This window comes from Amyelois transitella, chromosome 2 (genome assembly GCF_032362555.1).
Source record: "Amyelois transitella isolate CPQ chromosome 2, ilAmyTran1.1, whole genome shotgun sequence".
NCBI lineage: Eukaryota > Metazoa > Arthropoda > Insecta > Lepidoptera > Pyralidae > Amyelois > Amyelois transitella.
The window spans coordinates 13,173,599-13,190,257 of NC_083505.1; the positions used below are offsets into that span (position 1 = coordinate 13,173,599).

Consider the following 16,659-nt stretch of genomic DNA (forward strand, 5'->3'; position numbering starts at 1 on the left):
GGGAAAGTCGCAAAGGACTTTGAAATAACTAAATACATATAATCACGTTTACGTTCCCCGCGGGGTAGACAGAGCTAACAATCTTTAAAAGACCGATAGGTCACGTTCAGCTGTTTAACTGGATGATTTAATTGAAATGCAAATAGTGTTACTTAGCGGAAATATAAAGTCTGCCTACTCCTCCGGGAAAAAGGCATAATTTTATATATACTCTACTAGCATATAGGCTTATAAACTTGGGATTCTTCTTTTAGGCGATGGGCTAGCAACCTGTCACTATTTGAATCTCAATTTTATCATCAAGCCAAAAAGCTGAACGTGGCCTATCGGTCTTTTCAAGACTGTCGGCTCTGTCTACCCGCCAGGGATATAGACGTGACTACCTATTAATGTATGTATTATTAATGTATGTATGTAGAAATTAACTAACATACTCTCTGCACTCTCTGCTTTCACTTATTCTAATTCCATCTCCAGGACTTCCCCGATTTGATAAAGGAGCCTTCGTCTGGGTCTACCCCGTCCAATGTTATATGATCTGTGGTAACCATTGACCTTCACAACTCATTATGTAACGATTTGATACATAGAAACTCGGTTAACCAGGTCATCGGTTCCGATTATGGTCAGTGATCCCACGCCACACAAAAACCTGTAACGATGATGCTAAAAACATCCGTTGTGGCGCTAGTATCGTACAATTTTCAACCGACTTCGAAAGAGAAGTTATCAGATGGCTTTCTTTTCTCTGGTCACTCATTGGTTCTGATATTATATTCCTTCCTGTGGTATTACTTCAAATTTAGACGAATATTCTTTAACATCCAAGTATTCAGGCTGTGCCGTGTGGTTCCCGGCACTAATATAAAACAAAATAGGATCGCTCCATATCTTTCCCATGGATGCCAGTGGGCTAGTAACCTATCACTATTAGAGACTTTCAGTTTTTCAAGACTGTTGGCTCTGTCTACCCCGTAAGGAAATTAGACGTGACTTTATGTTTGTAAGTCTAAGCATTCACAATTAGTTATTCATACATTTACTGTAGAGAAGTAATTTTAATTATTTAGATTATTTCTATATTTGTGAGTCTAAGCATTCACAATTAGTTATTCATACATTTCTGTAGAAAAGTAATTTTAATTATTTCTATTATCTATGTGTTTTTTCGTTCCTTCACATACGAAACATAAATACATGCAATTTTGTTCATCCGCACTTAAGTATAACTTTGTCAAACATAATCCTCATACGCGCGTCTTATGCAGCTGTTTGTTTGACATATAATTTGACAGATGTCGTTAATTGACGCATGTGGCCCTCCCGAACGAGCAACGCACACTGTACCTAATTGTAGACTTTGGCTTCGTGACTTGGCGGGCTGCTTCTAACTGGATCTTGTATAAGCATTAAACGGGATGTTCATCTGATTAGCATTGGGACGGGTTTTTGTACATTTTTTCATGGCGTCTGTGATGCTTGTTCTATAGGCGATATATCTTCTTCGATAGGGTTGTGGTGACATCTCTACCCCACAGTAAAGATAAACTAAATAAATAAAATCAATAAATATATACGGGATAAATTACACAGATTGAGTTGGCCTCGAAGTAAGTTCGAGACTTGTGTTACGAGATACTAACTCAACGATACTATATTTTATTATAATTATAAATATGTACTTATATAGATAAACATCCAAGACCCAGGCCAATCAGAAAAAGATCTTTTGTCATCATGCCCGGGCCTGAGGCATGAGGGCCGGGATTCGAACCCGGGACCTCCGGTGTCACAGACAAGCGTACCTACTACCGCTGCGCCACAGAGGCCGTCCAAACTAATATTATAAATACCTCTCCATGGGGTATTTACTGAATTAATCTTCTTGAAATATAACACATATATAAATAAGAGTCTGGAGAAGGTCGAATGGCACCTTTCATCCCGCTTTAAACTATAGTTCCCGTGCGATTTGCGTAAAAATTGCATTCTTTTACAGGGGTCACAAATTTTGTTGCTTTATGTTAGGCGGCGTTTCATTCGTTGCTGTTAATTTCGTCGCGTTTTTTTTTTGGAGATAACGTTGAATTTGTCTTTTTTTTGTAGATAACGTTAAAACGCGGGCGAAACTGCGGATAAAAGCTAGTCTTAAGTAAAGCACCTTATAATTAAATAAATAATTCAAAAAACGATCAAGGAACATCTGACAGAAGTCTCAAAGACCAGCCTCTCTGAGATTGTACAAAAAATACCCCCTCATTTCTCAGTTTCCTGTGCACCTGGTCCCGCACGTGCTAGTAGCCAGTTTTTGCTTAACCCTTTAACTGCCGCTTTATTTTTGTTCTTTATTGAACATACGGTGCCGATTTGCAGGTGCCGGCAGTTTTTGTTTTACGACAATCATATCACCTTTAGATGATATTACACCTTTATATGTCTAGTGATGGTTCTATATATACATATAATAATAAGATGGTTTTTTGTCATATTTTTATGGAATAAATTCTTTAAACCTTAAATAATAGTGGAGTCATAAATGCTGAAGCTAAACAGAAATATGATATAGGTAAAAATAGGTTCATTATGGATTATTTTTTTCTTGTATTTTGATTCATTCATTCATACATATAGTCACGTGCTAAATCCCTCTTAGGGTAGACAGAGCCAAAAGTCTTGAATAGTGATAGGTGATAAATAATCTGAGTGATTGATTGATATGGTCAAAGGTACTTACGTTGGTGATTTATAAAATTACTGCTTTTGTCTCAGTAAAAGATTATCAATGACGTAATGATCATTCTGTTCTAACGATTCTATCTCTCAAAATAGCCCTAAGTACTTGACTCTCAACAAGCTTAAGTTAAATAGATCAGGCGCATCACTTGAGACCTGACCTAATACACAACAGACAGACAGACCTATTAATAGTGATTTTATAGGCGCTCGTCACACGTGCTCACAACTGGATCAACATTGAGGCGAGATGATGTTTGTACAATAGTCGGGAATTCCTTGGAATGGTCGTAAATTCCTTCTAATGTTAACTGTTTCGTTAGTAGGTACTAATAAATTGCATTTGTTGAATAATCTGTTGATTAGTCTATGATTTGTGGGAGGTCTAGAAATTCAGGAGACATTTGTTTATAGTTACCTTCCAAAACCTTGCAAAAACAAAGTTACTTTCGCATTTAATACGCCTAACGAAATTAAGTCCGTCTCTTGTACATTTTTGTGCAATGAAGTTTAAAATAAATAAATAAATAATATTTATTAGGATTGGGAAGTAATCATGCACCTTAGTTTGTAATACGAGTATTTAGAGAAAGTCTTCTAGAGCATTCAAAAATTGGTTTAAGAAATCTTTTGTGGCTGGTAGCTAGACTTTGACAATAGGGGACACGCGCGGGTAAAACCGGATGTTGACACTAGTCTGGTAATGTACTTACGGTCAGGTCAAACAGTTCACTGATAGGGTCGATATGGGAAGTAACGGGGAACATAATTAAATATCGATTTTCGGGCGATGGTCGATGAAAATGATCACTTTCAAGCTGTTACTTATCGAGACAGTAGTTTAAATTGTGATTTGTGAGTGATATATTGAAGGCTTTCTATAATTAAAGTCAATGTTAATAGACCTTTAGGCACTTAATAGATAAAAGTGTACTCTGAAGAAATACATATGTACATATATGTATTGTCATAGACTATAGAATTGTATATCAAAACGTACTTAAAGCTGAAAATGCAATGAGGGGCTTTGTGTGATCTTGTCAATGCGATATTATTTAGCCTTACAAATTAATCTTTGAAATTTAACTGTTTTTTAAAGTATTTCTTCGATTATATTTTGACCTTTTCAAAGATTCGTTATGAACGGTTCATATTTTGCCCACAATTAAATTCCTTTGGAGTACAAGACAAAATAAAAACAATTCCAACAAATTTTGAGACCCCTTCTCCGTATTTGTACTTAAATTTCGGTACCACTATCAACGTTCTCAACAAACATTAAATTATCTTCCCTATTGAACACATTGACAATAAGGGCACTTGGGAAACGGATGTTTACTGTTTGTTAAATGTATTTATTTACGGCTGGACTACTGTCGGGGGCGGTCATTGAGACGCCAAGTAGCCATTACTTGGTATTTCATGTCCAGTACAGTAAAAGTCTTTTATTTTTTCAGTGTTAGTAACTATATCGTTATTATCTACATATTTTAAAATTACAGTTTGTTTGTTTGTAAACTCTTTATTGCATATAAAAATAAATATAACAAATTACAAAACAGTTGTTGGATTTAGAAGAATATATACATTAGCGGACTTATCCCAATTGGGATTTCTGCCAGTCAACCAAAATATAAAGAAAAATCCATAATTAAAAAGGCATCCATAAATAAAACAGTATTTCTTATTTTGTTTAAGTAAAAGGAACATGTGACAGAGTTGACATACATATTTATTAACTCATATGCGCAGTTCAGCAGTTAAAAACCTAGACTACATCGAAGGGACTTCCCGCACATTCATTGAATTAAATACCCTTGCAATGTAACAATCTGGTGATGATATATATAACCAGACGCCTGTCCATACTGGATCAAAAAAAAAACTACGTAACTTTGTATCATAATCGTATTTATCCAGAAAATTTTATAAGAACAGTAATACGAAGCAAGAGAATGCTTATTAATTTATAGGACCCAATATGAACCCAAAAGGAAGTCACGTTACAGCTCATTGCAAGAATTAACCAAACGAAATCCGTAAGTTCACGATTGGGACCACCAGCCGAGAATCATCAATCAAAACGAACTGTGAATGATGTAAATCACATTTATGACCACATTACTTTGACTTTCATCCAGTTACCATCACACAAGAACTAAAGAGTGTGCAACACAGGTGTGAGCAATCATGAGAACAAACATTTTTATTTGTCAAACATTTATAAGTTTGTAATCATTGATGTCTTGTAATCATTGATGTGATGTTTGTCTTCATCCCTGTGTTCATGTCTTTATCTCTAAATGGGTAGACAACCAATTAATCATTAGAAGACTCCATTAGAAATAAATATTTTTAAGCAATCAAGTTAGTATAGATGACTATCTGTGCTCGCGACTTCGTCCGCTTAGAATTGTTATATTGGGCATCATTGAAGCCCTCAAGTATAAATAATTTTCCCCGTTTTTTTCACATTTTCCATTATTTCTGCGCTCCTAATAGTTACAGCGTGATGAGCGCAAACAAATTTTTTAGCTTTATAATATTAGTATACATGACCAACTAAATTCTAATGTAACCGATAGAAGATTAGGCGTTGATGTTTTATAACGCATTCTAGATAAATCTATAGAAAGGTCCAGGCCATCGCACAGTTGCATCCAACCCGTGGACAGGACGCTTCTAAATTGGGTTGAATGAGGTGTGACGGCAGCTCAGGAAATTAGGAAATGGAAGCGAGTTTTTGTCGCTGCTAACTTTAGACCGGGCGCCGAATTAATTTGTGCATCCGCCGACGTATCATTAGGCATTTGTACCGTGAAAATGCTGTTATTTGTAAGGGTGAGGATGATAAGACGAACGTATCTTGATCAAATTAAGGACGTCCTAGTAAAGGGTTAGGTCAAAAGTACCCGAAACCGCCGAGCTTGCATGAAGAGAGTTATGAATGTGGATGAAGCGAAGGAAATATGCAGAGATCGTGGCAAGTGGAAAGAGGTAGTCTCTGCCTACCCCTCCGGGAAAGAGGCGTGATTTTATGTATGTATGTGAGAATGATGGGTTAGAAGGTAAAGAGTTGTAAGATCAGGATTAAAATGATGTAGCTGAAACACTCGAAGACAAATTCTCTTAAGACCCAGCCTTAAATGTTGGATTACTTTTCTATTAAGAAGGTGTAAATCATTGTGTTCGTACTAAAACTGAGAAATGTGACATGACTACATAATTGTCAGATCAACATTCCAATGAATAAATGAAAGCAATAGTTTCATTTATTCATAGGAATGTTGATCGGATGATGCTTTCATTCATACCTTGTTTTGGTCACTGTGTAACCACATTCTCTCTTCTTCCTGAGAAGGAACACACATTAGAATAAAGGTGGAAAGGAAATGAAACGGCAATAATTAGCGCGAAATACCGGAATCGTATTGGTCGTAACATCAAACCGGACACGTTACTATGTGCGTACTTTCACGGTCGCTTCCTATTGGTGGAACAGATTTAATAGTTGCTAGCAATTAATCTTCATTTTCGTACACGCAATTATTTTGCAGTAGAGTTGTTTGTGTGGAAATAAGAATCTATTTTCAAACAAAATTCAAAATTGATTCACATGCTTAAACGCCTTTTTAGATGATTTTTGATATTGTGCTTACTACGAATAATGCTGCGAATTCTCTGATCGCTTAGTTAGCAATCGATCATTTCAAACTTTCACAACTAGCTAAAATTAACAGCTGTAACTAGTTACGACCGTTAATAACTGGATTTCCTTAAATAACACGCTGCGCGCTGCAAGGCCGTCATCCGACATTTAACCCCATAACTTTATTCCTTACGAGATATTATGCCAGCGGAATTGGTACTTTATCATCTCGAGTTTAAGATGAGTCAGAACAGTTGCGAAGCATTACGTTACGCATTGAGCAAGGCGATGACTTTACATCGTAATTGTGACGTAAGTACTTAATTCGATACGCACAGTATGTCAATCACGAAGAAGAATCCTGAGAATCTTTTTTTTTATTTATGTAAAAAATAATATTAAATGTATCTCATATTTTACTGCACAATCGGTTTCTGTCCATAGATGCGTGGGTTAAATCCTGTTTTGTCATTTTCTGATTGAAATTTAGTAAGTACTGCCATCTCTTATTAGTTCAAGGAACTGTTTACTAACAATGTGTAAACATGCTTACATTGCTTGTTATTTATAAAGTTTCAAACTTAGGGTCTTCTTTCAGTTGCATTGGTCCACGGTCGACTGCGCTCAGGAAGTATCCACTTGTAGGGTTATGTCACAAAAACCATGGCACGGGTCTACGAAACTGTTGTGTCCAATAGTTTTACAATAAAATAATCATTAACGCTTCTTTTTTTTCTTTCCAAGGTTAGCTAATAGCTAAGCTTAGTTAAAGTTAAAAATTACCTTTCAACTAGCAAAGTAATTTTTCACACCCTGCCATCAGAATTTTTTATGATACCTACTATCTCACATATGACTAAAGAGGATCAAACTGTCACCTTTACAACCTAGAGGTGAATAATCATGAGATGAATCACTAAACATTTTGAATAATTTGTAAAAAGCTAATAAATTAAGAGATTTAAGATCAAACACGACCCGTGTCTACCTTGATGGATTAAAGTGGAATACTAATTGACTGCGGATTTTATGAGTCATTGGTGATTTAGATCAATTTACAAAGGAACCTATTAAATTAAGAGTTGTGTGAGAACACAGAATAGGTGAAGATGTGCGGCAAACCGCAGCTGATGCAGGTCACGAGGGTAATGGCAATATGTCATTTTATAAGCATTCTGATACAACAGCGATAAAGGAAATTAGTACTCGGCGAATGGGAGATATTATAAATTTTGTCGAGTTTGAAGGTTTTGTTTTTGTTCATTGAAGTGAGCTCGGAGATGAGATATTATTTTATACTATTGTGTTATTACATTCATTAGACTTTCTCTTATATTTAAGTGCTTCTAGTTGCATCCTTCCCTTCTTAACTCTGAAGTTAGCTTTTATTTATACATTTTGTATTTTTTTGCGCTAACCTGACATCCACTGAAAACCTTAGCGAACATTATTATTCTTGAGTCGTTATTTTTTACGTAGTATTTCAGTTCCTTCTTTCAACTACTCTCTAAATTCATAAATCTTTTTATTTTCACACCGTATCAAAAAAGCATCATTACGATGAGATTTATATTTACTATTTCCTGCCGTATCATAAATTTTATCATCTCTGTCGTTGGTGTTTCAATTTTTTCTGCCATTGTGGATTGCATCACGCCGTCAATCGCCCTGTCCGGCCACATTCCGAAATCTTCCGGCAAACTGTTTTTGCTGTCTCCAAGTCGCCGGTCAAGTGCAGGCCTACTTCTACCAATACTTTCAGACGGTGCTGTAAGCTGTGTGATATTTGTATTTATTTTATTTATGAAATCAATTCCTAGCCTAAAATAAGTTAAATTGAATTTTGATTTAGTCTCTTAAACAGCTTGATTACCAGAAGGTAATGTGCGACTGAAATTATTATAAGTATCAAAAGGATCTATTAAATTTGATTTAACAAACCTTAAATCAAATTTATAAGACTATCTGTAATATGTCAAAAAGGTTATTATTTGGATCTATCTAAATTTTCGAATAAAATCCCAACAATATCAATTAAGTCACGGCTAATAAAAAGTCCATTGAATATTTTATAATCCCCATCAATCTTGAGTGGTATCACTTTTTCAAACCTGTTATAAATCAGGGCAACGTCCTTGACTATATTCCCACAATGTGATTCCGAATCGAATTTCCTGCTCGCAAAAAAAAATAACATTGCGTTCATTCGGGAGTCAATCCCCATACAATGCATATGGACTTCCTGGCTGACGACAGGTGGGTTCGTATCGGCTTACCCTTTGTAGGGCTGGAGCGGTTTCCGGCGCCCTAGCCCTCAGTCACAGTACGTTAGTATCTACTAGCTTCAGTAGTGTCCGTGACTTGGAAGAGACCGCGCGTCATGGATGGTCCCATTCCGTTACCGAGAATGCGCTTAGCGTTGCATCCTCATAATATTCATGTGAGTTTTTTTTAAATTTTCTCGTTAGTGTCGTTGTTTTTTTTTTAAATTATTTTCAGCCAGTGTCGGTTTTTTTTGTGTGGATATATACTGTGTGATGCTGGATTTATTTTAGATTTAGATTTTTGTATAGATTTAGTTTCTTATCTGGTGTATACTTTATTGAAATTTTTTTAAGATCATCTTAATAATTATGATAAATTTAAATTAATTTGGAATAATTTACGTCGATTTCAGGCCTTAATAAATTATAAAAAGAACAGTAAAAGCTTGTGCTTTGGATAGATCCTTTTTGATGTAACCTTTTTTTTTTCAACAACCTTAACAAGTGTCGCAACGAAAATAGGAATGCTAAAATAATAATAATGTAGTTTGTCAGCCCACATTATCTTGCTATGAAAGTAGGTTACAAATAGCAAGTACAGTTTATTATATAAATCTCTTGAAAATACCTTACAGCTTCTTTAAACTATATGAACGGCAGAATGGTTAAAATAAATATATGTGGACTTCAATTTTTCCTATCAAATTCTTTACAAGCTCAACTTATAATATTACAACTTACGTTTTTTAATCGACAAACTATATAATCTCAATTCTGTCATTGAGCCAAGGCCAAGTTTAGCTGTCTAAACGTGGCCTTTCAGTCGTTTTGAGACTGTCGGCTCAGTCTACCTCGTAAGGGATAAAGACGAGATTTTATGTACATATGTATGTTTTATTAAATCTTTATAAAATACATACAGAATTACCTGTGTGACTGTACCTAATACCTACAAGCTGACTGCACCGGTGTCTCATGAGAAACCTGCATTTCCGCAATCCTTGCATTCTGTTACTTAACTATACTATGTATGTAATTGTGATCGTGCCGTGTGGTTCCCGGCACCAATACAAAAAAGAATAGGACCACCCCATCTCTTTCCAGTGGATGTACTAAAAGGCGACTAAGGGATAGGCTTACAAACTTGGGATTCTTTTTTTAAGCGATGGGCTAGCAACCTGTCACTTTATATGAATCTCAATTCTATCATTAAGCCAAACAGCTGAACGTGGCCTATCAGTAATTTCAAGAATGTTGGCTCTGTCTACCCCGCAAATGTTATAATAGCACACATTCGTGGAACGTTTCAACGACCACTATTCTCAACCATTTTTCATTTTTTCAGACGACAATTAAAGTGTACGCGCGTTGCCTCCGCCCGGACATAGAGTACAAGACCCTGTCTGTCACTTGGGGCACCACGGCGCGCGAGGTCGTCGGCACCCTCCTGGGGAAGTTCAGAATGAAGCACCGAGACCCCAGGCTGTTTTACCTGAGCATGGAGGTCCGGGTGAGGGCGGCCGGGCTCAGGACCGAGCTGGTTCTGGACGACGACGCTAGGCCGGCTGCGTTGCAGGCGTGTCATCCAAAAGGATACTCCAAGTAAGTACTGGTTAAGCAGGTTGACTAAGCAGATATACAAGGAGAGTGTGGAGGGAAAGGTCAGAGCGGGAAGACCTAGACGAACGTATCTTGATCAAATTAAGGACGTCCGGTAAAGGGTCAGGTTAAGAGTACCCGAAACCGCCGAGCTTGCATGAAGAGTTATGAATGTGGATGTAGCGAAGGAAGTGTGCAGAGATCGTGGCAAGTGGTAAGAGGTAGTCTCTGCCTACCCCTCCGGGAAAGAGGCGTGATTTTATGTATGTATGTATGTGAGAATGATGGGTTAGAAGGTAAAGAGTTGTAAGATCAGGATTAAAATGATGTAGCTGAAACACTCAAAGATAAATTCTCTTAAGACCCAGCCTTAAATGTTGGATTACTTTTCTATTAAAAAGATGTAAAACATTGTGTTCGTACTAAAATTAAGAAATGTGACATGACTACATCCGTCGCCTAAAAGAAGAATCGCAAGTTTATAAGCCTATTCCTTAGTCGCCTTTTACGACATTCATGGGAACGAGATGGAGTTGTCCTATTCTTTTTTTTATTGGTGCCGGGAACCACACGGCAATTGATATAAGTCACAATACTCAGTGTTGAGGTTATAAAACAGTAGATTGTTTAAACTTCTTTGTGTCTGTATATAAAAATGATATATTGGTATAACAAGTTGTTAAATTTTATATCAGCTACCACATTTTATATATAATCATTATCGTAATCCTTTATCTATATATACTTATATTATAAAGACATCCTGACATACTCACAAACTTTCACATTCATAATATTAGTATGATAGTACCTATGTACTTATATCAATTTTCTGAAGCACTAACAGTCACAATAAACACTCGAAAACACATTTCGTAAACAAAGTAAACTCCACGGTTAAGCGGTCCATATGGTCAATACACGGTGTTCCAAAGTTTTACGGCGCATGTTTACCGACACAAATAGACTAGGCCGGAAGGACTGAGACGGAAAAAGACTGTCTTTTTTAGAGCGAAGCCCGGTGGTCCGATGTGGTGACGATGTGGACTAGGAAAACATTAAGGGGGGGTTTTCCTGCAAAATGTTCAAAAATGTCTATAGTAAGAATTATGTAGTCCAAACGATTTTAATATAAATAAATATATACGGGACAAATTACACAGATTGAGTTAGCCTCGATGTAAGTTCGAGACTTGTGTTACGAGATACTAACTCAACGATACTATATTTTATAATAAATACTTATATAGATACATACATACATACATATGGTCACGTCTATATCCCTTGCGGGGTAGACAGAGCCTAAAGTCTTCAAAAGACTGAATGGCCACGTTCAGCTATTTGGCTTAATGATAGAATTGAGATTCAAATAAAGACTGGTTGCTAGCCCATCGCCTAAAAAAAATCCCGAGTTTGTAAGCCTATCCCTTAGTCGCCTTTTACGACATCCATGGGAAAGAGATGGAGTGGTCCTATTCTTTTTTGTATTGGTGCCGGGAACCACACGGCACGGTGCAGGGAACCACATGGCACTTACTTTTTTTCAAAATCAACTTTAATTACACTTTAATATATTGATATTTGTTTAACCGCCGAGCTTGCATGAAGAGAGTTATGAATGTGGATGAAGCGAAGGAAGTATGCAGAGATCGTGGCAAGTAAGACTATAAAACTCTATCTAGCCCGCGAGGGATTTAGACGTGACTATATTTATGTATATTTATATATTTTTTTATATAAAAGTTAATGATTTTGTTATCTAAACTACAGCTGCATTATAGTAATAAGCAGTTTGTATGTAAACTTTATAGAAATAATATTATATCATGTACTAGAGTAATTACAGTGGCAATGTAGCTTATAGATTTATAGTTCGACAATGTCAACACTAATTGTGCAGCTATCATCGGGTTCCAAGAATTATTCGAATGTTTGTGTTGTTTGTTTGTTTGTTATATCTTTATTGCATAGAAATTTACACAGTAACAAGAAAATAGTACGTAATAGTTATTATATGCCGTGTGGTTCCCGGCACCAGTACAAAAAAGAATAGGACCACTCCATCTGTGTCCCATGGATGCCGTAAAAGGCGACTAAGGGATAGGCTTACAAACTTGGGATTCTTTTTTAGGCGATGGGCTAGCAACCTGTCACTATTTGAATCTCAATTCTATCGTTAAGCCAAATAGCTGAACGTGGCCATTCAGTCTTTTCAAGACTGTTGGCTCTGGTTGTAGTAAAAGTAATCTTATTTCCAACGACTTATATTCCCAACCGCTCATTTCAGGTTCTCATTACGCATGCGCCCTGGTGGTCTCGTCAAGATCTACGACTCAGCTCTGATGTCGTCTTCTCAGTACAAGTGTCTGCTCACCAGCGAGAGGACCACGGTGGACGAGCTGCTGGCCATCCTGCTGCACTGCTATGACTCCACTGAAGGGGTCGAGAGGTTCTCACTCTATGAGGTTGGTAACTCCCTGGTTATGAGCATCTGACAAGCGTTTAACATTTCCATCTAAAAGTCTTTGTCATCCACCAAAAAGTGGGAGTTGGAATCTATGGATTATCGGCTCTGTATCAGAGTCCAGCGAGGATAAAGAGTTTTTTACTCTATGAGGTTGGTAACTTCCTGGCTATGAGCATCTGACAAGCTTTTAACATTTCCATCTAAAAGTCTTTGTCATCCACCGAAGAGTTGCCTTCGAATCTATGGATTATTTTCTCTGTATCAGACTCCAGCGAGGATGCAGAGTTTTTCACTCTATGATGTTAGTTACAGTTTTATTTACTTGTACTAATAACTCAATTTTATCAAAAAGTCATCCAGCAATAAATGGCCTTCGAGTCTTGAGGTTGAGACTCTGTCTCCAATTCCTCTGACAGTGTTGAGAGGTTCTCACTCTATGAGGTTATATTCTTTTACTAGATACCTAACGGATAGGCTTATAAACTTGGGATTCATCTTTAAGCCGATGGGCTAACAACCTGTCAATATTTGAATCTCAATTCTATCATCAAGCCAAAAAGCTAAATGTGGCCTGTCAGTCTTTTCAATACTGTTAGGACCGACGGCTCTGGGAAGACATTGTGAGGAATTCGGCTTAAATAACTAAATAACTGGTTGTGTGAAATCATGATCAAATATCGAAATATCCCTTGTAAAGGATGCGGAGATAAAATGGAAGTCGCTTCGTGTAAAAATCTGACTCGCCCAATCTAGAAGTCATGGTCAAAGGCGTACTCCAAGCTGGACATGGAACCGGGACTCAAAGCAAGAAGGTGTGTGTATATGTATGTATACATGTGTATATGTGTAAATACATACATACATACATATGGTCACGTTTATATCCCTTGCGGGGTAGACAGAGCCAACATTCTTGAAAAGACTGAATGGCCACGTTCAGCTATATGGCTTAACGATAGAATTGAGATTCAACTAGACACGTTGCTAGCCCATCGCCTAAAAAAGAATCCCAAGTTTGTAAGCCTATCCCTTAGTCGCCTTTTACGACATTCATGGGAAAGAGATGGAGCGGTCCTATTCTTTTTTGTATTGGTGCCGGGAACCACACGGCACTATTATTATATATTTTCGCAACAAGGTTTACAAAGACTTGCCCTCATTTCCAGGTGTGTCCATCTCTAGAAAGCGAGAGGAAACTACATCCCGACGACCTGCCGCTTCTGGTTCAACAGGCGTGGCCGCCCGACTCCAACTGTCACTTCCGAGTGCGCAGGAACCCCCGAGCACCCCCGCTGCCGCCCCGGACCCTCCCCCCTCTTGAAGCCCCCTCAAGTGAAGACGAAGAACCGTCGCGCGCACTCTCCGCTCTTTCACTCGAAGACGCAGAGAAAAAAAGATACAGCCCCGTATACAAATTTCCCAGCATAACATATTGCAAGGAATCGAAAAATGACTATCTATATATCTGACTAACCGACAATTTAGTTAGGTGCGCGCAAATCATGAGGATCCTCAAAGGTTGCAGGTCACGCAGGGCCCGGACAGTGAGAAGACTTTTGTGTGTTGTAAATAAAAGTGTAGTTTAGTATAAAGTGTAAATAAATGGACGATAATAGACGCTAATAACACGGGACGGACGATAATCTCTTACGAAGTGCGAAACCAAAGAGATAATGCAATAAACTTGTAACAACGTATGTTAGAATAACATGGGAAATTAACACTTATTGTAAATTACGAAGGTTCAGTTTTGTACGGAATGCTTGGTACTGTTGAGGTGAAAAACATGGTAACTACCCAGTTTTTTTTTAATGTGTAATATTTCATTTAAATACAAATGTAATACTTGTTGGTCTGTAGTTGGTCTCATATTTTGATGAAGAATAAAAATCAAATAATCATAAATAAGAAAAAAAATTTTTGAATACTTTAATGGAATGTGTAAAAGAAAGCGGAATATTATCTTAAAGAAACGGTTCTAAGACTATCTGTCAACTAGCGCATATTTTAATAGCTAATCAGTAAAATATTGTGTTCTGACACTGATCATACCAGCGTTATAGCATATTAAGTATATGGGTACTTACCTACTTCATCAGAAGATTAGTTAATAAGTAAATATTCGCATTGAAACTTCTTCTTCTGTCTGCCGGCTTCTCCCTAGGACTGTTGCAACAGGAAGAAGACAGGAGTACTACAATGACCCATATATTTTTGTTAATAAAATTCTTATTCTTTACATCAAATATGCTTAGCAACCCAGTAATTAATTAGATAATATTAACAATAGAGTATTCAAGTTTCTAGTCTTCTTAGTGTTTCACCTCACTTCTTATACTTATCAGATTTTATTAAATTTCTGTACGTCTAACTCGAACCATAATGAATTGTATATAAATTAATTTAGTGTTATTTAGCTAGTAGACACCAAAGAGGCAAGCGAAAGAAAATTATATAAATTAGATTTATTTATCTGTTATGTATTGTAATGTTTAACTTATTTATGTGGTGGGGCAAGGACCCCGAATCGCTTGGAATGTTACTTCATCGAATTTACTTCAGACTATGCCTGTAATAAACTGCGATACGTTTTCATAACTATTTATTTATTTTCTATCCATCTATCCTTTTAGGGAGGTGTATTAAAAAAACGCCTATTCCCGGAGGGCTACTTCTTTCGCTTCATCCACTTTCATAATTCTCTTCATGCAAGCTCGACGGCAAAACCAGAAACTGACATATTTATCCATCTATGCTATGTGAATAAGGAAAGAAAAAGATCGTCGATATAAAGTATTTTATTTACAAATGATTGCAACAATGAAGTACAGACGATGCAATATAATTACAGAGTATGTTCAAAAAATGGGAAACAGATAATATCTAACGGTACTAAAATTATATTTATGTAAAATTTATACAATCGACGCGAGCTCCGTACCGTCAGGTGCGAGCGGTTCAGTCGCCACAGCCCGCGTCTCTTTCACACGTAGCGGTCCGTCCCGCTCTTCCGCGAACACGTAATAAGGCCGCAAGCGCGACACAAAGCTCAGCATCGGAAAGCCGGCACCCCAGGAATGCGCGACAATAAAACATTAAGGATACACGAAACCGCAAAACAATCGGTCTCAAAAGCACCACGTTGAAACTAGCGGCGGGGGCGTCCCCGCGACGGCGAAGGCTCGGCGTCCGGCGCGGCGGCGACACGACCGCGGCGCACGGCGGCGACGCGTGACGTCACACGCGGCGCGGCGCTACACGGCGTTCAGCGCGCGCCGCGACGGGCCGTACTCGTCCGCCGGCTCGCGCTCGCGGCCGCGCGTCGGACGCTCCTCCCGCGTGTAGCCCGCCTCACGACTGTAGTCCCGACCGTAATCTCGACCGTAATCTTCCCTCGCGTACGCGTCCCGTGTATAATCATGTCCGTACGCCTCACGCTCGTACGGCTCGGCTTGACCGTGGGGCGGGTACTCGTGAGAGTAGCCCTCGTGGTAGTGGTCCCGCTGGTAGTGATCGCGCGGATAACGCTGGTAGCGTTCGCGCGGATAATACTCCTCCTCCAACCGCTCCGGCCGCGCCGCGCGCGATCTGCCGCCGCCTGAGAAGTTTTCACAATTTAAAGTAAATCAGTGATAAACTATTTCATCTCTTTGACAAACAGTATAAACGTTTTATTTTAAAGCAGTAAACGAAAGTAGAAATTACAATTCAATCAAAGGCAAAAGTTAGCCTCTTCCCCGATAGCACCGCTTCGATTGGGACAGGGAAAAAGCTATGGCCCAACTCAGCACACTGCAAACGGCACACGATTGGAGATGTCACAGTTGACAGCTGGCGAGGACAGGGGACACCCTCACTTACTGGTGGCGACAAGGTCGCTACGACACTAGGCTGAGAGACATCTGCATGAGTGCCTCTCCGGATTTGCGCACTCGGCCCGGACA

The 16,659-nt window shown here is 38.2% G+C and overlaps 2 protein-coding genes across 8 annotated transcripts in view; one reads left to right on the plus strand and one right to left on the minus strand.

Annotated features, from left to right (window-relative positions):
- The window catches only part of LOC106132209 (uncharacterized), a 74,030-nt gene extending 58,735 nt beyond the window's left edge, over positions 1-15,295 (plus strand). The window contains exons 3-5 of the mRNA XM_013331566.2: positions 9,992-10,248; positions 12,536-12,713; positions 13,882-15,295. Of these exons, the coding sequence (XP_013187020.1) occupies positions 9,992-10,248; positions 12,536-12,713; positions 13,882-14,184 (738 nt within the window). The 3' untranslated portion in view covers positions 14,185-15,295. The remainder of the gene's footprint in view (positions 1-9,991; positions 10,249-12,535; positions 12,714-13,881) is intronic.
- A 241-nt stretch (positions 15,296-15,536) lies between these two features.
- LOC106132190 (voltage-dependent L-type calcium channel subunit beta-2) overlaps positions 15,537-16,659 on the minus strand; it is a 30,212-nt gene continuing 29,089 nt past the window's right edge. For all 7 annotated transcript variants that reach the window (XM_060944722.1, XM_060944715.1, XM_060944709.1 and 4 more), the window contains one exon: positions 15,537-16,313. In XM_060944722.1, coding sequence (XP_060800705.1) covers positions 15,970-16,313 — 344 coding nt within the window. In that variant the 3' untranslated portion in view covers positions 15,537-15,969. The remainder of the gene's footprint in view (positions 16,314-16,659) is intronic.